General features: G+C 36.4%; 2 protein-coding genes across 5 annotated transcripts in view; both read right to left on the bottom strand.

Annotated features, from left to right (window-relative positions):
* The window catches only part of LOC132122718 (Golgi SNAP receptor complex member 1), a 32,203-nt gene extending 22,071 nt beyond the window's left edge, over nt 1-10,132 (bottom strand). The window contains exons 1-6 of one of the 3 annotated variants that reach the window (XM_059533061.1): nt 9,979-10,132; nt 9,075-9,186; nt 8,885-8,972; nt 8,494-8,601; nt 7,465-7,556; nt 4,659-4,733 (exon numbers count right to left, since the gene is read on the bottom strand). In XM_059533061.1, the coding sequence (XP_059389044.1) occupies nt 4,659-4,733; nt 7,465-7,556; nt 8,494-8,601; nt 8,885-8,972; nt 9,075-9,186; nt 9,979-10,009 (506 nt within the window). In that variant the 5' untranslated portion in view covers nt 10,010-10,132. Of the gene's footprint in view, nt 1-4,658; nt 4,734-7,464; nt 7,557-8,493; nt 8,602-8,884; nt 8,976-9,074; nt 9,187-9,928 lie in introns of all 3 variants that reach the window. The other 2 variants (XM_059533060.1, XM_059533062.1) reach the window with 2 other exon arrangements.
* Nucleotides 10,133-11,606: 1,474 nt separating this feature from the next.
* Nucleotides 11,607-27,751, bottom strand: LOC132122719 (carboxypeptidase D-like). 2 transcript variants are annotated; one of them, XM_059533063.1, is made up of 21 exons: nt 27,009-27,748; nt 25,949-26,196; nt 22,806-22,948; nt 22,521-22,690; nt 19,896-20,278; nt 19,605-19,796; nt 18,988-19,155; nt 18,800-18,909; nt 18,583-18,688; nt 18,241-18,383; nt 17,983-18,152; nt 17,489-17,791; nt 16,738-16,933; nt 16,270-16,405; nt 16,009-16,155; nt 15,816-15,911; nt 15,556-15,620; nt 14,800-14,931; nt 14,530-14,715; nt 13,224-13,326; nt 11,607-13,087 (listed from the first exon to the last, which is right to left on the bottom strand). In XM_059533063.1, exons 1-21 carry the CDS (start codon nt 27,635-27,637, stop codon nt 12,861-12,863), a joined length of 4,053 nt encoding a protein of 1,350 aa, XP_059389046.1. In that variant the 5' UTR covers nt 27,638-27,748; the 3' UTR covers nt 11,607-12,860. The 2 variants fall into 2 exon arrangements, with proteins under 2 accessions (XP_059389046.1, XP_059389047.1); XM_059533064.1 differs by lacking the exons at nt 11,607-13,087; nt 13,224-13,326; nt 14,530-14,715; nt 14,800-14,931; nt 15,556-15,620 and adding an exon at nt 15,639-15,681 and having other exon boundaries at nt 15,788-15,911; nt 27,009-27,751.
* Nucleotides 27,752-27,833: the final 82 nt, after the last annotated feature.

Below are 27,833 nucleotides of genomic sequence, written 5' to 3' on the forward strand. Positions count from 1 at the left end.
ACCCATAAGCTTTGACCATAGACTGGAGTTACCCTGGCAACAAATCTCTGTGTATATTATTATTATTATTTGTCTTTATGATTTTAAGTGTATTGCCTTAATGTTTTAATGTTTGTATTGTTTAATAATAATAATAATAATAATAATAATAAAGACTGTATAAAAGGCTTTATCCTATCATTCGTTCTTTTGTCACGTGACGTGACAGCATTGGATAGATGAATTTACATGCTTCCTTACAAACAGGTGCCTAATCATTATTATTATCATCATCATTATTATAATTATTATTTACTCTTACAGTTACTGTATTTCTGAGCTTTTTACTTCTTACAGTTTATAAATGTACAAAATTCTGTCATAATGGTTATACACTTATCTATACACTGAATGTTGTAAAAAAGGTAATAAAGAGTACTTATTAATGAACACATATGATTCTGGTGGGTTTAATTTCCTTGATTTCTCTTCTTTGAACAACACTTTCAAAATTAATTGGATTAGACAGTGTTTGTGTTATCCAAACTCAATATGGATTTTTATCCCCAATGACTACTTTTCCAAAGTAGGTGGTCTCCCTTTCCTATTGATCTGTATTTATAATATTACTAGAATCCCTTACAATTTAACCAAATTTCATAAACAGGCATTACTTGCATGGTCATTCATTTTTAAGCACTTCTCAGCGGTACTTCATTTGGAAATTTGTTTTGGTTGTTTCCAAGTTCTTTAACTTGGAAGGTCTTATTTTAAGTCTTATTTTATTTTAATTTTCCAGTAACTCCCAAAGAATTCTCCATCATCATGGACACTGTTCCTAAAGGAGTTGTTACGCTTTCAAGGGACTCATTAGATCATCCAGCACTTTATCTTTATCTTTACACCCATTTGAAATCCCAGTAGGAAAACTATGCTTTTTGTTACATGAAAGTGAAAAAGTGATGTGACATTCAGCCAAGTATGGTGACCAATACTCAGAATTTGTGCTCTGCATTTAACCCATCCAAAGTGCACACACACAGCAGTGAACACACACACACACTGTGAACACACACCCACTGTGAACACACACCCACTGTGAACACACACCCGGAGCAGTGTTCATCATTTATGCTGCGGCACCCGGCGAGCAGTTGGGGTTCAGTGCCTTGCTCAAGGGCACCTCAGTCGTGGTATAGCCAGACCAAGACTCGAACCCACAACCCTAGGGTTAGGAGTCAAAATCTCTAACAACTAGGCCACGACTTTGTCCAGTATCCTTCATCACGTAACTATAAGATTAGATCGCTTTTTCAAAAGGAGCGTGTAACGACTCCATATGTGGTGTCTTATTGGAGGAATGTGGTTGATCATATTGATGGGTATGGATGTATGGACTCTGTCTTTGGAATATATAATAACTAACAAGGTTAGAGAAATCTCATTCAAATGGTTACACAGATTTTACCCAGCTAAAGTGTTTTTGAAAAGGTTTAAATCAGACATAGATACAAGCTGTTGTTTTTGTGGTGACCCTAATGAAACTGATATACATATCGTTTGGGATTGTCTTCACACACAGCTATTTTGGAATGAATTCTCTAATGTTATCTATCGCAGTGTGCTACATGGTTTCTCTTTGCTTTTTAAGGATGTACTGTTTGGCTTCTTTAATATTCAAAGAGACAAAATTAATGTATATTTCATTATTAACCAATTATGACTTCTTGCAAAATGTCATATTCACCGCAGTAAATTCACTCATCAAAATCCATTATATATTATTAAAAAAAAAAAAAAAAAAAGAGGTTCAACAGTATATCCAAAGTTCCAAACTATTTAATCTTCCAAAAATCTTAAGGCTGTCAAAAATGTTTAATCTTTTCAATGCTATTTAATCTTTTTAATTTATTTTGTTAAAGCTTTCGATTAGTATTATTTATTTTTATGTTTACATACATCTGTAAATGGTGCTTTGCATATAATGCCACTTCTTTGTATGCAATATTGACATTACCTATCTGTACTTTTATCTTTGGTACATTGGCATTAATCAAATAAAAAAAAGAACTAATCAATTCTTTTTCCGGCTCCCACTGCATTGACTGAAAAAGGTGAACTAGACCCTAGACTAATTCCTGTACAGAAACTATAGAATTTTGCGCATATGCGACTGAACGAATCACTCCCAGAGACGACTCGTTCTTCCCGAGTCACATTAAAGATTCGTTTAAAATGACCGAATCGTTCAAGAACGACCGTCACTAACTGGCATCAGACGAAAACACCAAAGTGAAACACACACGCTTGTTATCCGTTTTTTTTTTTTTTTTTTGATATTAGCACAAATTTGAAAATCGGAAAATGAATCTATATCCGTTTTTTCATTTTGGTTTTGGAAACAGATAAAAAAAAACAAGTCGTTTTTTTATTTTTCCATTTTTGGTTTCAATTAGAAAAACGAAAGAACGAATGATACACGGATTGGATTTCCTTAGAAAAAAAGAATGAAACCCTTTATTCAACAAAGATCATAAACATAAGTCTTTTTATTTATTTATATATTTGTACTAGTTTTCACATAACGTGTAAACATTTTACTAGTTAGACTTTTTCCAAACTATAATTCCTGACTAAATGTATAATCAAGTAAAACATTATGAAGTTTCAATAAAGATATACACTATACCATACAAAAGCTTGATGTAAATAATATAAATGTAACAAATAAATGTAAATATAAATATAAATGTAACAAACCAATGCTGTTCTTTCAATTTATCCCAAAAAAACCTGAAAAAATATTCTCAGCTCTTTTCAACATTAATAATAATAATAATAACAATAAATGTTTTTTTTTTTTTTTTGAAAATCTGATTGTTAAAATGATTTCTGAAGGATCGTGTGACTGGAGTAATGATGCAAAAAAACAGCTTTGAAAGCCAGCTTTGACTGTTCCTAATAAACTGTTTAACTGCACTCACAAGTAAATATTTCATTTAGTCATTATGCAGCTCATTATGCGGGCCTTTGTCTTCTCAGGTGTAAATCACAATGATATTCATGATAGTTGACTCCTACTCGCATATGACTTTTACAAACAAAAAGTGTCTTAGAAAATTTAAATCAATATATTGTTTTCTGTGAGTGAGTAAACAAGATGATTTTCACATAATTTAGAAAGAAAAATTCTAGGCTACAAGCTCAATTCTCAAAAGTCCCGGGAACCAATGTTCTGTATGTGCTTTATGGCCTTATTCAAGTGATTTAACATTTTTAGTTTTTCACTAACCACGCATAACATTTTTTTTTCTCAAAAACACAATCATGTACATACATGCTGCTCACATATTATTATAGTCCAGTTTGTGCTGATTACAGTGAGATTAGACTTTAGGCATTTAGAGGTTTATAAGCAACTGAAAAAAGCACAAATCTCAGGGCATGACAAAACTTCTCCAGGCCCCAAAAATACCCTTAGACCTCAGAGGGTTCAATAGCTTTTAAAATGAAATTAAAATACCATAGAAGCATCAGATCAATAAGAACTGAGAGCTAATTATGGCTCTGTATTATTTCTCTATGGAGAAAATGAATGGACTTTTTACTCCCAGGAATCTATTCTGGATCATAACACCCACTTTTTCATGATTCAAACAATTCTCAATTGGTCAAATCATGCCTTGTCCACAAATTGCAATTTACATTCACTTGTTACAATAAAAAGAGGACAGTCTTTCTTTAGCTAGTATGCTTAATCCCAGAAGTTAAATTTAGAAAGCGTTCCTATATATTATCATATCAATCCATGAGTCTTTAAACGTGTGAGTGTAATATTTGTCTCTGTCACTGGTCTCTTTTACTTACCTCTGGCAAGCTGATACACTTAGGCTTTGAAACAAATGAACCAGAGCAAATGCTCCGTCAAGTTCTTTACCACAGACCATTGATTCATTTTAGTGTTTTAAAACCAGTGCAAATCTTACATCCTTTCTTATCTCAAATCAACCCATGGCCAAACAAGCAGTCGGGGTAGTCACTTACAATGACTCCACAAGTTTAAGTCATCAATTTGGCACAGAACAGCGCAAAAGAGCTTGCTGTAACGGAGTTACTGATGAATGAGAGTGTGTTTATTAAAGATAACCATGCTCCATTCCTCAGACAAAGTGGCTGGGACACTGTGAGTGGGTGACAGAGTGCTACACTTTGAGTGTCTTCTCTCCCTTCCACCCGACTGTGTAACTTCACTGAAAAATCTTTGGATTAACTAGAATTGTACCACTATCTTTACTAATCTATCGGTGGCTGTGTTGATCTTATCAGAAAGGGTTGAGATGAAGATGCAGTACCATGTAGAGCTAAGCATCTAATTGAAATAAAACGATTTAATTGTACTGTATTATTATTATAATGTCATTTCTCTTAAATAAATATTTATTTTATAGCGAAATATTATAAATCACATATTTTTTGGCCAAAAATGCACACCAAACCTGCAGTTAAAATAAATAAATTTTTAATTCATGTGAACCATGTGTAATGTTTTTCACTGCACCTTCGTCCCATTAAAGAAAAATGGGCTAATGTAAAATGATCATGTTATAATAATTTCTTCACACAAAAACCGTACTACTGTGAATTTCATCAAGTAGACAGCAGAGGAAGAAGGGTCTTACTTTCTCAGGTGCTCGTGTTCTTTCAGGAAGAGCTCTGTTCGCCTGTTATTCACTCCCGATCCACTCTTATAAGTCCTGACAAGAGAAAAGAAAATTAATGAATAAAACAGAAAAGCAATCACCAAGGTGGCATTTTATGAACATCATCCTATAGAATGTCTAGTGGGGGGGGGTTGAGGGTTTCTCTTCATTCTGTACCATGCACAAGCGCTTTCTCACAGAGAGCATTTAGTGTAAATAATGAATGAACACTGTGCTGGGAAGAACAGCCCTTTCCCTAGAGTTCATCTAATGAAAGACAAAAACTCCCCCCTTGCTTTGTGCAACACCAGACAGGATTCTCTGAAGACACCCAATGGCCTGACAGCACAAATTAAAACAAATCTCCAGTTTATAAGGATGGGGAAAAGGCTGCCTGAATGACTACCTCAGCTGAACTAGGCTTCACCCTCCGGTGGGTTTTTCTCTGTACCTATTGTAAACAGATATATGTAGAAGGGATATTAATCCAGTTTCTATGGGATTACACCTGCCCACTGGTCAAATCAACTGTCAGTCCACACCAATCAAAGTGACAGGATGCTGATAGTCAACTTAATCATTCCAACAATGTATTCAAGGGAAGTGTACTAAATCACACAGGGGGCTTTGTCATTTCTGCTTGCTGACATTTCTATAGCACTGAGCTGTTGATGGATGGGGAGCCAGGTAACAGGAGAAGCACAGCAGGCATGACATGCACTGCACAAACTTAAGGAGTAAAGCTTCGGCTGTGGCTAGACTAGAACCTTCACAGTCTGCATGACAGAAAGTAACTAAGTATGAGCGTGCAAAAAATGTTCTACATTGGCAGACAAACCAGCAGTGTTACAAAATGAGCACCATCGCCCTCTGGGGGTAAATATGCATATTACAACTTATTAACACTTTCTACTACACTAATTTGCACAATAATATATTAATTTATCAGAATCTTACAACACATCATGCTTGTACTATAAACTTTATATATTTAATAATACTGAGGGTCAGATACAATCTATTCAAACTATCATTCAAAATTAGAGGGGTCTGTAAGACAACTTTTAAAAAAAGAAATTAATATTTTAAATCAGCATAGACGCAATAGTTAAGCACTTTATAATATTATAATATATTTCTATTTCAAACAAAATGCAGTTCCTTCTATTAATCAAAAAATTCTAGGGGGGGAAATATGCATCGCAATTTCTACAAAAATTTTAAGCAGCACAACTGTTTTCAATGTTGATAAGAAGAAATGTCAGCATATCAAAATGATTTCTGAAGGATCATGTGATGCTGAATACTATAAGAGTAATGGCTGCTGAAAATTCAGCTTTGCATCACAGAAATAAATGTATTTTTTATCAAATAAATGCAGCCTTGGTAAGCACAAGAGACTTCTTTCATAATAACTTTTGAAGATCTAAAGCCCCTTTCACACTGAACGTCGGACCCGGCAAATTGGCGGACCATTGCCGGGTCGCCTTCTGTGTGAAAGCAACCACGTCCCGGGATTGATTCCGGTATTGAACCCGGGTCGGGGACCTAGTAACATTGCCGGGTTCAGTCCCAGGAAGAGCGCTGTGTGAACAAAAGCCAGATCTAATGCCGTGTTGAAGTGATGACGCACGTTATCGTGCGACTCTTTTACCGGCTGTTTTTAAGGAAGATCAATGTTTGCGATGAAAAAATATGTGCAAACTGTAATGAAGCAGAGATCAGTTAGTTCCTCACTTTCCGCGCTGACGCCGAGATCGTTTGCCTGCTTCAGTGAAAGTATAACGTGCCTAATGTTTTCAACTCGTACATTACACATCACGCCCTAATGTCACATGTCATTACGGGACCTTTACGGGTTGTGTGTGAAAGCACGCACATATCCCGGACAATCACTGGCAGTGTGAAAGTGCAAAATCTAGCGACCCGGGAACAATTGCCGGAACACTTTACCCGTGTATTTGCCAGAATTGCAGTGTGAAAGGGGCTTAACTGACCCCAAATTTTGAACTGTAGTAAAACATTGTATGTTAATAATCAGAATGCACGTTATATATAATTTCCATATAATCTGCTGATGTGCTGTTCTCTATACTGGGTAAACAAGTTTAATGCTGGTCAGGTGAGTGGGATGTGGCTGAAGATGAAGCAGAACGGGACGTACCCCTATCTTGAGTAAATACAGTGCTGCAAAAGATGGATTGAGCTCAAATCCAATTCTGACAGTAGTTTATTTACACAAAAAAATATGTTAAATAGCAACTGCAAAGGAACAATATGGAGCAGTTTTTCTCATCATATATGGTACCAAAACAACTATTTCAAGACACAAATTAAATAAGCCACCCATAGAGGTGCTACAGCATTGCGGCTCAGATCAATAAGTCATTATTCAGCCCTGCAGTCACGATCTCAGGGTTACAACCAGCACCACATAAAATCTGTGGCTGCAGAAAGCTTGCACAGTCTTCATGCATATGTGTATTAAATATAATTAAATAAGAGTGCAATAGTTTCATATTGGCTTTACACTCCACAATTTTTTCTTAGTAATCAGCACAGAGAATGTGAGAAAAAAATCTAAAGCTTTCATCAGGGCCTGGATTCAACTTTGCTCTGGGATAAAACAGCATGGAGATATAGAGATCAGACTCACAGCTTGAACAGTGAACAGAAACCATGTGTTTAGAGAGAATTTTCAGGACACATAAAAAGGTTTCATAATACAGGTCAATTACACATTACATGGAACTGGTTTCAAAAGGAAATTAAAGAGAAAACTCACTCAATGTCTTTCCTAACAGATCCCAGAAGATCCTCTCTCTCTCTGATTGCCATGAAGTTTGATTTGGTTTTATGAAATTCATGTGTGTAATCCTAGATGAGGAAAACAGAGATGAAGGGGTTATCAGTAACAAGCTAGGTCAGCTATATTCATTTCAAACACATGAAGTGCCCTTTCCTCTTGATAATGCAGTTTTCATAACAAGTTCACTATTTTTCAAAAGTTTGGGGTTGTTATTATTTTTAATGCTTATAAACAAAGTATTTTATGTTTACCAAGGCTGCATTAATATGATCAAAATACAGTAAAAACTAAGTACACTAAAATACAGTGAGCTGTTTTACTCAGCTCACGTGATCAAAACCAGGGTAGAAAATAGCCTATTACGTACTGATTTTAATGTTTTTGAACATAAAAACCATTACGAAAACGTCATAAGTGAACCTCAGACAACAGTATAAAATGCAAATCGAATCGAATCATGAAATTTGTGTCAAAACCCAGCCCTAGTATAAAATAATAACCAGTTCATGACCCCTATATCATAAAATGTTATGCAATTCAAAGCTGAATTTTCAGCAGCCATAACTCCAGCCTTTTTATCATACTCCAGAAATCTTTCAAATATGCTGATTAAGTGCTCAAGAAACATTTATTTTTATTATCAATGTAGAAAATCTTGCAACTTAATATTTTTGTGGAAACAGTTATACATTTTTGCTGGAGTCTTAGATGAATCGAAAGAAAAAAACTAATATTTATTTGAAATAGAAACATTTTATAACATTATAAATGTCTGTAAAGCCCCTTTTAATCAATGTATGGCATCCTTAATAAATAAAAGCATTTATTTAGCATATATTTATTTAATAAATAAATGAATAAATATCATACTGACCCCAAACATTTGAACAGTAGTGTAAAGTACACATATATTAATAATTGGGCAGGCAGCTGTTTAAGGACAATCTTACAATCTTAAAATACTGTGTTCAAATGAGACGATATTATAAACGACAAGAAACACACCTGTAGGATGTCTCTGTGCCTCTGGAGAGTGTGCATTAGAGCAGCGTTCAGAGACGTTACTCCTGGTGTGCTTGTGTACTCAGCCATCTTGTCATTCACCCCCGTAAGCTTTAAAACACAGGAACGAAGACAAAAATATAAGTACATAATATAATTAATAATGTGTAAAATAAATAAATTCATTCAAATTGAACAAATAGTGTACTTATATACTCCTCCATTTATTTTATTTGTTTTCAATCAGTAGTATATATCTCTCTAGAGATCAGTTTTGACCACAAAAAAAAATTCTTATTAGTCAGTAAGTGATTTAATATACATGAAATCAGGTTGGGAGACTGTAAATAGAACATATAGAACCTAATATTGGCACATTTTACAGAGCTCTTACTTTGGCAAGTAGCTGCTCAATCTCCACTGACATGGTCTCAAACATTCGGTCTTGAGTGGAGTTGGAGAGCAGAGGCGTTGTATCTGAACTACTGAACACAGAGAGAGCAGAACCCTGTTTTTACCATCTTCATAATGATATTTCAAAAACATCACAATTCCTTTGATGGGTGACTACAGTGCCATCACACCTGTCTCCTCTCCGGCCGTCCCGAGAGCTGCTGTAACTGGTGCACAGCTTACTGAAGGACACCAGCTTCAGGTCCAGCTCGTTCTCCAGCTGCCTCGCCTGCTTCCGCAGGTCTGTGGACATGCAATTATAGAAACATTACATTCAGCCAATTATTTCAGTGCGTAGAATGACACTCATCCATCAATATGCATTTGCATTAATATACAACCTTCACCAGCACCTTCAGAGTTAGTGGCAGTTTATATTATTAGATGACACTATTAGTGCTATGATAGAAAAATGTATACAATTATTCACAGCACATCACTGACAACTTCAGCTGGTAGTTGTTTATATTTATAGAAAACAAAACATTCATATTAGTCCTGCTCGTTGATAGTCGAGATTTATTAACTGTCTACTCAGTCTGACTACTGTCATGTGTTCTAGGCGTCTAGGGCAGGTGAAAACATTCAAAACTTGCATATGAAGCTCTCAAGTGCTGTCTATGAAGGCCGTTTATGATATTTTGAAACACGGCCCGTGAGTTCGTTTCATTTTGAAGTAAAAAGCTCGTTTCAGCTTCATATATAAATAGCTGCGTAACTTTGTTTTGACAAATTACACTTTTGTGATACATTAAATACATAAAGTCTGTATAAAATGAAAAACATTTGACAGATTTTTACGGTAAGAGAAATGAATATCTCGCTGTATTACTCAGGTTTTCGGGCTAATCGGAAACACTGACGTTTCTGCGGAGGAGCGAGCTAATGCTAACGTCGATAGTTAACGCGGTAACCTGGCTGCGTTTTCGTGGAAACGTCGCGAAAGATTGTTCAGAACAAGAAATTGGCGTGAGTTGTCACGAACCGCAATGAAGCTTATGGTCGCGCGGAATTTGTAACGCTGTGCCACCTCACCTTCCCAGTAGTTGCTGTTTCCTCCCGCCATCTTTGTTGTTCAACGTCATCCGCGGTGGTGCTGGCAGAGCAGAGGCGGAGACTGAAGCAAGAGCGCTTCACCACGCTCTGCGCGAGCTCTGTCGTCACAGCGTCACCATGTGGTCTGCAGGAGAAGTGCACGCTTCTTTAGCGTTCCCTTTTTTCTGTGATTTATCTTTATTTAAAATATAATTCGAAATAAAACCACATTAAGATTAAGCCTATTTATTTTATATGAAATAATAATATATATTATATACATTTTATGTAACACAAACACACAATAAAAATGCACAAGTGGCGATATAGATTTCCATTAAGAAATAATACAAAACATATATTTTTAAATATATACATACACATAATTTTTCATAAATAACTATATAATACATTATTCAGTTTATTATATATATATGTGTGTGTGTGTGTGTGTGAATTATTATTATTATTTATATTGGTTCTAGGATCTTGAAAAATACTCATTCCTGCTGTAGATTGTTTGGTCATATCTGTGTTCTTGAGTTCATGGTTTTGAGTTCCCAATTTCCTCTTGTGTATATATACATACAGTACAGACCAAAAGTTTGGAAACATTACTATTTTTAATGTTTTTGAAAGAAGTTTCTTCTGCTCATCAAGCCTGCATTTATTTGATCAAAAATACAGAAAAAAATGTAATATTGTGATATATTATTAAAATTTATAATACTTGTTTTTAAATTTATTATACTTTAAATTATCATTTATTTCTGTGATGCAAAGCTGAATTTTTAGGATCATCATCACATGATCCTTTAGAAATCATTCTAATATGATGATTCATTATCAAAGTTGGAAACAGTTCTGCTGCTTAATATTTTTTCAGAACATGTGATACTTTTTTAGGATACTTTGATGAATAAAAAAGAAAAAAAAAGAAGCTATGTTTTTAAAATATAAATATTTTGTAATAACAATATACACTACTGGTCAGTAATTTGGGGTAAGTAATTTTTCTTTCTTTTCTTTTTAATAAAATCAATACTTTTATTCAGCAAGGATGTGTTAAATTGATAAAAAGTGATAGTAAAATATATTATTAGAATATATATTATTATAAAAAAAATTTTTTTGAATAAATACAGTTCTTTTTAACCTTTTATTCATCTAATATATTAGACAGCAGAACGGTTTCCAACACTCATAATAAATCAGAATATTAGATTGATTTCTCAATGATCATGTGATAGACTGGATGTTATATGTGACACTGAAGGCTGGAGTAAAGATGCTGAAATTTAGCTTTGAATCACAGGAATAAATTCTTTTTTTTAAAAAGTATATTCAAATAAAAAACTATTATTTTAAGTTGTAATAATATTTCACAATATTACAGTTTTTTTCTGTATTTTTGATCAAATAAATGTAGGCTGGATGAGCAGAAGAAACTTCTTTCAAAAACATTAAAAATAGTAATGTTTCCAAACTTTTGGTTTGTACTGTATACACACACAATATACTTGTATGTGTATATATAGACTGGGAGTTGGAAAGTGCATAACTCCCATCAAAATACTGTGCAGCTACATAAAAAAACGCTTATATTAAAGAAAAACACTCATCAAATATTTAGCACAAAGTTTCATCTTTATTTACATCTTATTACACACCATATATTTTTTAATACACAAAAACAGGTGTATCTGTGCAGTTCTTTCACTCTTGATAGAAATTGCACTTGTGTCATTTACATACAGTTGGCAACAATTTGATATCTACAATCATTGTTGTATAAAAAGAAAAAAAAAACATTAGCACAAACATAGAAAAGTTAAACATATTTGTTCAAACACACCCAGAAATTTACATTCAAGCATGACAAATCAACATTAAGCCAAAATAAATTAAATTTTTCTTGACAAATAGGATCAATGACATAATTTTCCCACTTATTAGCATTTGACTTGTATTAATGTTCAGTCTGGCACAGAATGATGAATTATAAAGAAAAATCTGTCCTATTAAGTTTTAATATTGTGTTTGCTTATCTTTTAGAGAGTAGAACAAAGAATGATTCAAAAAATAAATGTATAAACTACATGAAAAAAGTTTTGATAGCATCTTTTTGGGATCGGTGAGCAAAATAAACGTTTCATTGGATGGCTGTTAAAACAAAAATAAATACATTATTTTTCACGAGTGCACAGTAAAACAGAAGAATCTAGACACACTGATTAAACACAATCATGTCCATGCGGAGTTATTATTGTTTCACCATATCCTTGAACGTCAAAATAACAGAAGATAAATGGGAAGGCATGAGTGAGCACGTTTGTCTGCTACGTATCTGTTTCACCTTGCTAAATGTAAATATATCTATATTTAAGACAGAATATGAAATGTTTAGTCCACTGCACTGGCTGTATGACTGCAAATAGCAACAAGAAACACTGTAGTGTGTGTTTCATAAACTTGGAATTGATTCTCAGATGGATTGTTTCCTGACTTTGACCCGTGTCCACTGAAAAAAGGGGAGCAAAATTCCATTTACTCTACAAAATCATCATCCTCACAACAGCAGCATCCATGCAACCTCTAATCTAACAAGGCACAGTGCTTCATAATCCTGTTGAGATGGATTCTAGCTGATTATTATAAAGACCCAGATAACCAAGCAGGCTGGCTGAGAGCGGTGGTTAATTGCATACACTACGGTGCAAAACGCTCACCTGATTTAAACAGGGCATTAAAGTGCATCCCACGGTGATTCTCTGGTTTCGACAGATTGGACATTTATTCTGCTGGACGTTGAGCCCCCTCTACTGGCCCTGCAGGCAGTTTGGACAGACTCAGGGGGAGGAGAGGGAGCAAGCAGTAAGGTCTCAAAGTTTGTTGGTGTATAGCGTATCCTCGTCACTTTCGCTCTCATCTTGAAATTCGTGGCTCAGGAGAGACTTTTTGGAGCCCATAGACATGAGGCGGATCTCGTCTTCATAGTCGTCCCGTTCCTGTCGCAGCCGATGGAATCCGTCTTTTTGTCTGTTTGACTTGGCTGAGCAGACGCACCAGATGATGCAGGCTGTCACGATCAGGGCCGTCATTGCGGCAGCTAGGGATTGAATAATGAATATGACCAGTCGTTGAAAATGTGCATATTAATGTAGCATTTAAAAATGGTTGGTTCGAACTGCAAAAACAATCAATATAGAGTATTTATTAGTACTTCATTGTTTTGATATGCCTACCTGCACTTGCCACTACTAACTCTCTTGGAAGGCCAAATATATCATTCTCCATGTCAAACTCAATAATAAGAGAACTTGCTGCTTCAAATGGCAACACAGACACCTGAAAAGAGCAACAGTGATAAAAAAAAGTACATAGATCGCATAGATAAAATGTATTATATATAAGACAATTAAACTATTAATTATTATACACTTCAATTAAACTTAAAGGGTTAGTTCACCCAAAAATTAAAAAATTAGCCCATAAATTACTCCCCTGAAGTTATCCTAGGTGTTTATGACTTTCTTGTTTCAGACGAATCCAATCACAGTTATTAAAAAAAAATTGTCTTTGATCTTTCAAGCTGTTTGATGCCACTCAGCCATGTTGCACTGCAATCCTCTGACATTCTTCTTTACGAATCCTCGTTTTGTACTTCTAATTAGTGACCATTGTTTTGTTTTGATCTCTCCGCTGCGTTGCCGCATGCGTCACTTCTGAACGGCGCATATGAAAAGTTGACCTCATACGTCATTCCCTCGGAACTGCTTCGTTTACAACTGTGAGCACAAGCTAGATTTAAGTGTTTATTACGTTTTGAATATGGATATATTTCTTACAAAAACGCATCGATCCACTACAGGAGGCCTTTGTTCACCCCCTGGAGCCGTGTGAGACACTTTTTTTAATGGATGAGCTTTTTATTAAACTTCTAAAGGACCGATGCCATGCAACACCCGCCGAGTGCCATTAAACAGCTTGAAAGATCAAAGACAATTTTTTAAATAACTCTGAATTCGTCTGAAAGAAGAAAGTCATATACACCTAGGATGACTTCAGGGGAGTAATTTATGGCTTAATTTAAATTTTTGGCAGAACTAACCCTTTAATGATCCCATTTATATTAATACCGTATTTTCCGCACTATAAGGCGCACCGGATTATAAGGCGCACCTTCAATGAATGACCTATTGTAGAACTGTTTTCATATATAAGGTGCACCGGATTATAAGGCGCATAGAATAGAAGATACTGCAGTCAAACGTTTGACTGAGTTTGCATTATGCATCCACTAGATGGAGCTGTACTAAAGGGAATGTCAACATTTTGACAGAGCGCCTTGATCCATATATAAGGCGCTACGTATTATAAGGCACACTGTCGTTTTTTGAGAAAATTAAAGGCTTTTATGTGCTCCTTATAGTGCAGAATTTCTTTTTTTAAATAGTTTCTCATTATCTTCATTATTATCCTGTTTAAATAAACAAAATGTAAAAAAAACAAACAAACAAAAAAACAAACAAACAAAAAAAAAAAACTCACCTTCTGGGACTGTTGCTGGTAGCCGTCAGCCACCACTTCAATTTTGTGTAAACCAGGGGCCAGAAGGGCGTGGAAATATCCTCCCTCACTGGTGAAGACTCGAACACCACCATTCAGTACTATTATAGCGCCCACGATGGGCTTACCGCTCTTATCCTTGACCACCCCACGAATCCCTTTATGCACCTAGAACAGAAGAACGAGCTTCAGTAAAGGAAGAGCTGAGATGCAGTGGAGGGTGATGAACAGAGAGGAGGACAACAGACTGACCTCAACCAGCATGCTCAGAAGAGACTTCCTGTTCTCAGCCCAAAGCGTGGGCAGCATATCAGCCGTTGGGAACAGGCAGCAGCTGGTGTAGACCGTGATCTCGGGACAGTGACCAAAGTCCATACTGAAGTCCTACAACATGGAGAGGAAGCAATCAGAGAAAAATAGGAATTAGGAGGAATTAAGACTTTATAAAGTATAGTGAACTAGTTGTTCATGACCAAAAATGGGCTTCAGGAATGTTCTGATTGTATAACAGAGAGCAGTAAAACAAAACATGTTAAAGGCACAAAAAATTAGAAAGGCAAAACATTTCCTATATTTTTGAATGTTTTGACATCCAAAGCTGTGTGTCCAGTTTATGGTATTTTTGCACAAATTGCTAGTTCTATTAGAAATTATCATGGTTTTCACAAATTTATTAAACAGTACAAACATTTTCAACATTGATAATAGAAATGTTTTATTGAACACCAAATCTGTATATTAGGATGATTTCTGAAGGATCGTCCTAAAATTCAGCTTTACTATCACAGGAATAAATTGCATTTTAAAATACATCAAAATAGAAAACAGCTAATTAAAATTTTAATAATTTTTCACAATATTACATGTTTTACTGTATTTTTGATCAAATAAATGCAGCTTTATATAAGAGACTTCGTAAAAAAAACCAAAAAAAAAAAACATTTAAATAAAACATAAAAAAAAAAATCTTAAAAGTAGTGTATGCAGAATATCAAGTATGTAATCTACCTTCATGCTGCCCAAGTGACTGTGCCATTCTGCTGCTCGAAGGACACCGTTAGGGATGGTGCCCACTGGAGGGAGACGGGGAGAAAGACAGGAATAATTTATAACACCAACCTAAAAATGGTTCCTCTGCCTATAAATTTAACAGAGCAGAGGCTGTTTGATTTAAAAAATGTTTACTGAACATGCGGAGCATGTTCTTGTTACTGAAAAGATAAACTGTTGTTTTATAAACGAAGTATGAATGGAAGAAACCAGCATACTCTGGCTGTCTGGACATCCAGTATCGCCCAATTGTATTTTGGGATGGTGGTTGGCATACATAGTAGCCAAATATCTCAGCGTATCTGCATTTTCAACTGAAATTGAGAAGCAAAGAACAAAACAAAAACTAAATCAGGACACCGATGCAATAAATGTGTGATTTCCTAAAGCAGTAGATGAATCAAAGCATACCAGATTGCACTGGTTTGTCATATGGGTAGGTGACCAAAACGGAGCCTCCATCCAGAGCCACGGAGAGTGTGAAGCCTCTTTCCTGTATCAGATCCATAACAGCACGTGTCTCTGGCTGAAGTTCTGCAGCACGCTGAGATGCATTACCTACAGAATGACACATACTGTAAATGGTCGGCCATCCTGTAGACAAAGCAGCAGAATGCTGGCATTGACACACATATTAGTAAAATGTGAGGTATAATTTGAACTCAATCCCACCGAAGAAGTCACTGTCAAGGTCCTTCCCGTGCACATTAGTCATGCCTGCAGTGGAGGTGCAGTTTTTCTCTTTTGCCAACTCACGCCCATCTGGGTTGATGCTGGGCAAGATAACAATTCTGGTCTCATTGATGAGCTAAAGATAGGAGAGAGAAACCATGTGACGAACATTTTTGGGCTAAACATATAATGCAATGCAATACAATGATCGAGATGAACAAGTAATGCTCCTCAAAACTCTGATGGATTATATTTGATGTTCACATTTAAACATCATTGTTCTAAAAAAACGATTTATGGATAATCAAGTATACCTGAATTGCTTTAGTGTACCAGGTGTTTATTTTGAAATATCACTACCAGTATTTGTTATTTTTAGGTTTATTTTATACAAAACACTAAAAAGACATGACCTGATCATACTGTAACCATCACGGGCGTCACTTTTGCACAAGAAAATCAACTCACCCTTGTGATGGCTGGGTTCTTTCCGTAGTTAATACAGAGACTGGCAGCAAACTCCAGAAGCAGCTCTGTCCCTACTGGGGCGTTTCCATGTATACCTGCCACAAACCGGATCTTAGGCTCAGACGGTTCTTGGACTTTAGGGTTGTTGGAGATCTCCAGAGCCCAGATGGTTCTGAACTCCACACTCTGTCCAAGACTTCATAAGGGAGAGAAATAATTATCACATTACTGCAACAGTTGAGCTGCTCAATAGTTTTGTGGAAACCATGATACATTTTTTCAGGATTTTTGGTGAAAGTTCAAAAGAACACAATTTCTTTAAAAACAGTTTATTTTGTAACAGTATAAAAATCTTAACTTCACTTTTGATCAATTTAATGCATCCTTGCTGAATAGAAATACTAATTCCATGAAAAAAATTTTTTTTTACATCTTAAATCTGAACGGTACTGTATTTCGTTCTCTTGGTGACCTTAAACTTGGCTCAGCACGAGCTATAAATTCCAAAAATAACTTCTGGGACTAAGCTACAGTGACACAAATAACACAGTTCACACAGTAACTTCATTGTGTACTGAATGCAGAGGTATTAATCTCTGTCATTCCAAAAAATCCTTTGCCCTCCAGGGTTTACAGCCACAGAAACACGCAGGATTCAGTTCAGGCTTGTCTGCAGAGATCAGATCAGATAAACTGACTATTACTAATCTAACATGCCACACTTTAGTGTGATGCGTTTAGATGGCTGTACCTCTGAAGTGAGGTAATTTCTGGGAAGTTCAGGGTGAGGCCACGCAGGAACTCGGAAACCTCGCTGTACCGTCGATAACGGAAGCTGCTCTGGGTGTGAGTGTCCTTGATCAGCTTGTCCAGACCAGATTCTCCTGACAGCTGCTTGATGAGGCTCTGGAACTCCTTCAACCTGGGATCCAGAACTGGGGTGGTATCTTCAGTCATCTGCCCATTCATGTTACTGTGAATCCGGGTCAATGTGAAATGAACAATCTCCACTCCATCCTCAGGCACTATGACAACAGTGCTAACTGAGGAGTAGCTGAAAAGATGGAAGAAAAATTGTGAGCAATTGCAGTCTTGTGCAAAAAGGAAAATATAAAATTAATATTCATGGTGTATGTGTGTGTGTGTGTGTGTGTGTATACATGTAGTTGATCACAACTTATTGAATGGCCTTATGTTGTAGATTAGTTTGGAGCCACTATCAGTGCAGAAAATTCACAAAAATACCCTTGGGCAGAGGCAGTCAGATGGTATTTTCCTGGGACGAGTAGGCGCCAGTAGTCCCCTGCAACGCTGGATCTGATGGGGTGATTAACTGTATCCACAGTGATCGTAGCATTGGGGATGCCTGATCCATCTTTGCTGTCGATTACCATTCCCTTTACTCCACGGTGAACCTGGACATCCAAGAAATGTATTGGAAACAGTGTGTAGCAAGATAGAGGTGAAAAAATAAATGCAAAAGTAGCAGTCAGACTGTCTGACCTGACGGATGAACTGCAGAAGTGATCTGCGGTTTTGTTCCCAGTACTTGGGTAGATCTGCTGCTGGTGGGTATTTGAAACAGCCTAGTTCAATGGTCACCTCAAAGCAGTTAGTGTTGACATAGTTCCAGTCCTGCATCCCTCCTGAGGGATAAGTACATAACGCACTTATATTTACTTCTTTTTATAGTCCTTTCAAATTTCTTACATCTTTTTTTCTGGATATTATTTTGGGATGACAATATCAACAAAAGAAAGTAAGCAGTTTGTCAGGTGTGTACAACATTCAAAGTTTCCATTTCTAGTTATTCATATTTTTTTTTCAGGCAAACTTGGTGCTCACCGTGGACATTGTACCAATCAGCACCATTGGTGATGCCATGTTTAAAATTTTCTTGATATGAAGCCACGTCCATACAGGAGTGACCATCATACATTTGAGAGTTTTCCTTAAAAAAAGAAAAACAGAGAATGTTTTACAGTCTGTTGATTTGCCGTTTAATGATTAAATATGCTTAACATCATTTGTTATCACAGAAAACAGAAAGCCAGGTGTTCACCCGTGAATAGGCAAGCGCCACCATCCTGAACACGTCATCATCTGAGGACTTGCTGTATCTGCTAACATTGTCTGGATTATCGTCAAATGGATAATTCACCACCAAAGAGCCTGATGGAGAACGAGAGGTTATCTGTCTGTGTTTAACATGCACCAAATCAAACAGAACCATTACAGATTAGGACCTACCTCCATGAAGGTTGGCAGACAACACAAACGGGTAGCTCAGGGCCCAGTTCATAACAGCAAGGGTCTCTGGCTGCCTTGGATCCGTGACAAAGTTGAACCGGTCAGGAAAGTTACGGTTCAGGTCATAGTTGTTAGAGTTGTTACGTCCCTGGATGCCACCATTGTCTCCTGCACAATAGAGAGTATTTTCATAATATTACATTCATAATAATAATGATTAAGAAAAATTTGAATTTGTAAAATAAATATTGACATTTAATTAATAATTTATTCTTATGATGATGATTATTATTATTACTGATATTAATACAATATTTTATACAAATAATAATAATAATAATAATGTGTTGGAATTATGCTTTTGTTGTAATGCCGCTCCCACTTTTAATAATAAACTATAATAGTAAAGAAATACTTTTAATATTGATATTGGTAATTTACTGTTGTTACTGTTATTCTCTATATTAATAATAATAATAATAATAATAATGTATTATTATATAACATTTATTGAAAAAAATCTATGCTGAACAAAGAGAGATGCATTTAACAGCAAGTACATCATAATTCATAAAATGTTTATAATGAACTGTATTTCAGAGTTGACAAGGCTTTACCCTCTTGGGACGCTTCATATCCATCTGGGTTCATTGAAGGCATGATATGGATACGTGTGGAGTTGATGAGCTGGGTGACCTCAGGGTCAGTGCCATAGTTGCGACAAAGGTATTCGATGAGGTTGAGGAGCAGCTCCCGACCAACCACTTCATTGCCGTGCATGTTACCAATATACTTAAACTCCGGTTCACCTGGTGAGGAACGACAGGATTAGTTCACTTCAAAAGCCATTTGACTTTTAAAGATAGGATCTTTACACATGTGTAAATGAAGAAGATGGTGGGAAGTACCTAACTCGTGGACACCAGGATTGTCAGAGATCTCCATGACCCACAGGAGACGTCCCTGCACAGACTTGCCGATGGAATACAGCCGCGTGATGGAGCTGTAATCAGAGCTGAACTTCTGCAGGAACAGATGCATGTCATTGTAGTGGTGATGTCGGAATTCCTGGGGCTGGACTGTAACCCTGGAGTCCTTCTCTTCATCTGCTGCTTTGTCGACACCGGTGCTGCTGCTTTCTGTGCTGGCACTGTTCACAGAGGTTTCAGTGGGGGAGTCTGGGATTGAGGGGGTGGCTGGATTCTCACCATTCTCAGCTTCAAGGGTGATGTTCAGCACAGCTGCTTTTCCCTCAGTCACCTCCACCCCAGACACGGACATGGGAATGTAACTGCATGAGCACAAAGATTGACATTAAACACACAGAAGGAAAACTTAAACATACAGTCGTGGCCAAAAGTTTTGAGAATTACATAAATATTGGAAATTGGAAAAGTTGCTGCTTAAGTTTTTATAATAGCAATTTGCATATACTCCAGAATGTTATGATAAGATTATGATATATTGCTGTCATTAAAGGACCTGCTGAGATCATTTCAGTAATCGTTGTTAACTCAGGTGAGAATGTTGACGAGCACAAGGCTGGAGATCATTATGTCAGGCTGATTGGGTTAGAATGGCAGACATGACATGTTAAAAGGAGGGTGATGCTTGAAATCATTGTTCTTCCATTGTTAACCATGGTGACCTGCAAAGAAACGCATGCAGCCATCATTGCGTTGCATAAAAATGGCTTCACAGGCAAGGATATTGTGGCTACTAAGGATCGTCTCCTAAAGAGGATTCAGCTGCGGGATCGGAATGCCACCAGTGCAGAGCTTGCTCAGGAATGGCAGCAGGCAGGTGTGAGCGCATCTGCACGCACAGTGAGGTGAAGACTTTTGGAAGATGGCCTGGTGTCAAGAAGGGCAGCAAAGAAGCCACTTCTCTCCAAAAAGAACATCAGGGACAGATTGATCTTCTGCAGAAAGTATAGTGAATGTACTGCTGAGGACTGGGCAAAGTCATATTCTCCGATGAAGCCACTTTCCAATTGTTTGGGGCATCTGGAAAAAGGCTTGTCCGGAGAAGAAATGGTGAGCGCTACCATCAGTCCTGTGTCATGCCAACAGTAAAGCATCCTGACAACATTCACGTGTGGGGTTGCTTCTTATCCAAGGGAGTGGGCTCACTCACAATTCTGCCCAAAAACACAGCTATGAAATAAGAATGGTACCAAAACACCCTCCAACAGCAACTTCTGACAACAATCCAACAACAGTTTGGTGAAGAACAATGCATTTTCCAGCAATATGAAGCACTGTGCCATAAGGCAAAAGTGATAACCAAGTGGCTCGGGGACCAGAATGTTGAAATTTTGGGTCCATGGCCTGGAAACTCCCAAGATCTTAATCCCATTGAGAACTTGTGGTCAATCCTCAAGAGGCGGGTGGACAAACAAAAACCCACTAATTCTGACAAACTCCAAGAAGTGATTATGAAAGAATGGGTTGCTATCAGTCAGGATTTGGCCCAGAAGTTGATTGAGAGCATGCCCAGTCGAATTGCAGAGGTCCTGAAAAGAAGGGCCAACACTGCAAATACTGACTCTTTGCATAAATGTCATGTAATTGTTGATAAAAGCCTTTGAACTGTATGAAGTGCTTGTAATTATATTTCAGTACATCACAGAAACAACTGAAACAAAGATCTAAAAGCAGTTTAGCAGCAAACTTTTTGAAAAGTAATATTTATGTAATCCTCAAAACTTTTGGCCACGACTGTACAACATAAGTCTCTGAGAATATGGTCAATTAAAAAAAAATAAATAATAAAAACAGCCACTAACAGGGATGGCTATTTATACTGATTTCTTCATTAGATTCCAACTCATAAGCTCTTGGTTCAATTCTATTTAAATTAATTTAGGTATTTCCATAAATATTTCCATATTTCCACATATTATATTAGTTATACTGTCCACTTTGCTTGCATGTGAAATAAATTCTCTCTCTGGTTGCGCTGAATGGTTTTGATTCACTAAAAAAGAATCATAAAGGTCATTTGTTTGTGAATCTGACTACATTGGTCATGCTATATGTTTTTGATTCACTACAAATAACTGGTTCATTAGAGTCATTTGTTCATGAATCAGACTATAGTGGGCGTGCTGTATGTGTTTCAATCTTCAAAAAGAAACCGTTCAAAAGAGTCATTTGTTCATGAATCTAACTAAACTAATAATTCTGTATGTTTTTTGATTCACTAAAAAAAGAATCAGCTCATGGGAGTCATTAATTTATAAATCTGGCTACATTAATCATGCTGTATGTTTTTGATTTTCTAAAAAGTAATCCGTTCATAAGAGTCATTTGTTTGTCAATATTACTATTTTGGTCATGCTGTATGTCTCTGATTTACTAAAACAATCAGATCATAAGAGTAATTTCTTTCTGAATTGGACTATACTGGTTGCGCTATAATTATTATAATAATATATATATATATGACGAACACTAACCAAATGATTTTCTTTGGAATATTAAATCTGTATGTATAGTTTTCCTCATACATATCATATGTACCATACGTACCCCGGGGCTAAAACGGTGATGTTGTAGGTGCCGGGTAACAGCAGGCGATAGTAGTCACCAAAGCGTGAAGTGCTCACATTGTGCTTAATGCCAGCAACCATTACCACAGCATCTGCTAGAGGGGCATCATTCCTGGCTGCTCTAACAAAGCCACGCACACCGATATGAATCTGAACACATACATAACAACAAGGCAGAAACTCAAAAAAAAAAATGCACTCACATTCTTACAGAGCTTAAAAACTCTGCATGCATGTCATTGCTTGCACATCCGAGTTCTACTACCTTCTCCATGTAGGCCAGCAGGGCCTCCCGATTGTTGTCCCATTCTGTTTTGAGTTGAGTTGAGGCTGGGTACTTGCAGCAGCTGAGCTCCATAGTGATTTCCAAACAGCCCCCCTTCAGGTAATTGAAATCCTGCATACCCCCTGCATGGAAAGAAAGGACAAACTGTGTACCAAAGGCATGGTATGAATTGACATAGTGAGGTTGTCACGGCTTAAACTGTAAGAATCTGCAAACAGGAGGAGCATCTTAATACAGAGTCTTTCAGAAGGTACGAGTTCAAGAATGTTTGACTAGTTGCTAATGTTAGGACAATCAGAAGTTTGGGGCTGATAAGATTTTTTTATTTTTTATGTTTTTGAAAGAAATTAGCCTATGCTCTCATGCTCACTAATCCTGCATTTATTTGATCAAAAATACAGTCGTCTGTATTTTTATATCTGAAATACCAATCTTTTATAACAAATGAAATGTTTTTACTGCCACTTTTGATCATTTTAATGCATCCTTGCTGAATAAAAGTATTAATTTCTATAAAAAAAATAAACAAAACTTTAACCAAAACTTTTGAACAGTAGTGTACATTAGGTAGCAACATAATAACCATTGCAGATACATGATGAGTCAAACAGGTTCATGTAAAGTTGACCAAATCATCAAAAAATACAAACAACTAATGCTAACTCAAGATGGCAATTCGCAGTATGTGTTCTTAAACACTTGAAAAGGTCTCGATTGTGAAAGATGTGGACTTCTGCTTCTGCAAAACTGACTTTCACAGTTGGTCAATAGAAATGCATTAACAAGAGTTCAGAAGGCTGAGTTCATGCAATGTCATTTCAAAGTAAAAAATTTCTGTCCAAACTAAAATGTCCAAATTTGCTTTCAAAGCTAATCTTTCAGTAAGATAACAATAAGTAAACCACATGCTGGTTAAAAAAGAAAAAAAAAAGAAAATGTATAGCCTGAATGCACTGTAAATCGCTTTTTTGATAAAAGTGTCTGCTAAATGGATAAATGTAACCATTTCTTAATCTTAAAGCATCTTAAAACTGTATTTTAAGACTAGTTGGCCCTGCTACTTCATGCAGACTCTTGTAATTGAAAGCTTGTAAGGTCAGACGTCTCTGGCCCATGTTTTTCCGGTCTCACCATAATATCTGACACAGTATGCTACCAGTATAGCATGTTTAAAGAAGGTGTCAGAAGGTGTCCTAACCCTAACATCCTTAATAACAGTTATTCTGACTTTCTCAACAGTTACACAGAAAACAAACAAATGTGGGGGAATCCTGATCAGTCCTAGAAGGAACATCCTGTTTTAGCACATCCATCTTTATATATGATTATACAAAAGAAAAGGATAAGGTTAAACTTTCACATTAAAATGTGCACAGTGTCGTAATAAACTGAAATAACTATCCTTCAATCTGGGCTACTGACCTGCCAAAACAGCCTGTAGAAGGCAAATCAATGTTGCCAGCATCTTGTGTTTGAAATATCTTATCTTCCCAGGATTAACTTTGGGAACATAAGAATGTCTCCCTAGATAGAGCTGGAATTGTCATAAAATGATTGAATATTAACTTTAAACACGCAGCTAGCTGGTGGTCTGTAAATTTTTAAACCGTGTTGCATACGGTCTCAGAGACAGGATTCAGGTCACCAAACAGGCTTTGAGGCTGGTGACTTGGTACAATACCAGTTTCTAAACAGGAAAAACTATACAAAAAGAATGAAACTTAAAAAGGAAGAAACTTAAACTGGTTCACTTGTTCACTGAAATAAAGCTGAAATAAAATAAAATAATTTGATAATAATTGTAGAATATTTATAATATTAGATGAAACTTTAGAATTGAAATACAGATTAAACCAAATAAAAAAAAAATAATAATAATTTTTAAACACTAAAGCTTAAATCGAAAATAAAATGAATACTTAATAGTCCAGTGTGACTTAAATATGTTTTTTTCCTCGTCATGACGTATTTTTGGACTGATGTGACTTATACTTAGGTGCGACTTATAGTCCGAAAAATACGGTAATCAATACTAAAATAACACTGCTCTTATGATCGCTGTATGACTCAACCTCCATGTCAAAGATACCAGTTAAACGTTATAAGGTCAACACACATCATAAATCAAACAACTTAAGATCGGGTGATATTTGCATGGGAATTATGCGCTGAATGGAAAAAACCACCAAAAAGAGCGTCATATTTAATTTTGAGATTGATTAATGTCAATTTCTGGCGGTTTTGAAGGTCACAACCACCACATGGTGACTTTCGGTCCTTGGAGCATCAGTGCTCAATATTCAGGAGAGATTAGGCGTTCACACAGCAGGTTCTCCTTTTGTAAACAGCAATAAACAATATGCCACAGCTTCATCAAAGCTGAGAAAATCATCCCTAAATGCATGAAGTGTGATTTGTTCACCAGGAGATTGGCTGAGCAAGTCTTAAAATACATGATAGATCTGAGCTGCAAGCTTCAAGGAACATTGTGGATCAGATTTCTGCTGTTTGACGCTGATGGTTGAGAATACGGACCTCAGAGACTGAGGTTACAAACTGGTACGTAATCAGAGAACACCAGAACAGTAAGCTTACAGTCCAGGTATTGGATTACTTGCAGGACTATGGTCTTTCTAAGTAGTACTTTTTGTGAACATAATAAACATTCCCAAAAAACAAAGCAATTTCATTTACATCATTCTTCAATTTTAAATTTTCCTAAACTGTAATGTGGCTGCTATTAATATCAAATGTTTGCAGTGCATGACTGAATTGTGTTTGTTTACGCAACTCATTATTACAACCCCACCACCCACATCTAGGAAATCTGTGGAGGAATGTTCTGAGTAAAGAAGGATGTGGGCGGAGCCAAAAAGACGGTTCCACTGAACTGAATGCAGTCTATGAGAAATTACCCCCTACTGACCACTGAAGTGAAGTTAATCACTCATAAAGCTCATACAACAAACACACCTTCATCTCTTTGGAAACAAAAGAGTTTTAAGCCCTTATGAAAATTAGCATGACTGCTAGAAACTCAGTGGGTAAAATTGGGATAAACAGGAGAAAGGAAAATGGAGGGATTTAAAGCATGGTTAAGAGATAAAATATTGCCAACATACCTGCCACATCATACCACTTTGCTCCATTTGTGATGCCATTCTCAAACCTCTCATTTTTGTTTTCCATACACTTTGGCTGCCCGGTTTTCATAACAGGGTTATTCTCTGCGTAAACCTGTGCCAAGTATCTGAAAAGTGCATCATCAGGAGATTTGCTATAGGTGCCCTCAGGATTATGGGACTCAGAGTCATCAAAAGGATAACTGGCCACCACGGTCCCACCATGCAGATTCCCAGAGAGCACAAATCTGGAACAGAGAATCACAGAAAATCAGAAATCTTCCAATTACACCATCTACTTCACATAAAACTGATTAAGATTTTATAAACACTCACAGATGATTAGATGAAAAGAACATGAAAAATAAATATGGTAGAGATTAATAAAAAAAATCATATTCCACCTTATAAAAATAATATAAAAATCATTATTGTTATTATTTGGAAAAATGAAAAATTGTAGAGCTGGATTAGAAAAAAATTATATTCATTATATTTTTTTTCATAATTTCCATGGACCATGACTGATATTTTTTTACTGGATTATTATTTATTAATAATAATAATATTAATAATATTTTTTGTGCAATTTCTATGAAGTGTTACTCCATTAATCACAAACCACTGGAAAAGTCATGGAAATCACTAGTCTTCAAGAATACACATTTTTCTAATTCTAATTTCATAAGAATAATAATAATACTTGATTTTGATTATTATCATTGTTACAGTAACACTTTGCAACATAGTTTAATACAACATTTATTAATACATTTTTTGAAAATATAAATATTGTTTATTGGACCTAACAATGAACAGTTGTATTTTTATTACTAATATTAACAACGTTTTTAGTATATGTATCAGTTATTGCACAGTTTTTTCAGCATTATTATTATTCAGAAAAAAAAAAATTATTGTAGAGATCAATTATAAATATGTATATTGTATAAAGATTTTTAATTTCCATGACTTTTTCAGGCAAGACTCTAGTTTCTAGCTGGTTTTTATGGTCAATTGCTGGATCTTCTGGAAGGTCTGTCACAAAATAGGTTCTTACTTGTTCTGCAGGATCCACCTCATGACAGCAGTGACTTCAGGGATGTCTTCTGCATTCACGTGTATCTCTTTAAACTGGTCTGGGAAACTTCTATTGAGGTCTTGGTTTTTGGCATTGTTCCGACCCTCATCTTTGCCCGTACAATCCCCCTCCTCAGACCTCTCAAATCCGTCGGGGTTCATGCTCGGCATGATATAAACATCAGTGCTGTCGAGCAGCTCTGTGACCCTCGGGTCCTCTCCGTACTTCTCCAGCAGATACTCCAGCAGGTAGATCAGAACCTGGCGGGACACGGTCTCGTCTCCGTGCATGTTGCCCACGTACTTGAATTTGGGTTTTCCCGGTATATCATCATCATGTGGGTCCTTGGTGATTCTCATCACCCAAAGCTCCCTGTTTTCAACGGATCTGCCGACGCTGGTCAGATTTGCGATGTTTGCGTATTTCTGGGCGAGACTTTTGAGAAGGTCAGTAAGTTGGTCGTAATTGTAGTATTTGCTGTAAGTCTCTGGCTCCAGCTTGTCTAGAGGAACTGAGTTGATCGAGCTGATGTACACAACAAGCAGAGAGAAACCCAAGGACGAGAGTTTATGCCATGAACACAGACTGTTTCCCCTTTGTCCTGACATGTTGCCTAAGGCACCTTGACGTACACATGAAATCCTAGAATTTGTCCGCCTTTCTTTAGCCTGACGTCGGGGGTATTTTTAGTAGGAACTTCCTGCTAACGCTTTAACAAAGGGTGGAGTTTCCATTACTGTCGGAATTGTTTCAAAATAAAAGTCACGTCTACAAATTTCTGTCTTGTCTTCTATAAGCAGGAGA

The sequence above is a fragment of the Carassius carassius genome, chromosome 41 (genome assembly GCF_963082965.1).
Source record: "Carassius carassius chromosome 41, fCarCar2.1, whole genome shotgun sequence".
In the NCBI taxonomy this organism is placed as follows: Eukaryota; Metazoa; Chordata; class Actinopteri; order Cypriniformes; family Cyprinidae; genus Carassius; species Carassius carassius.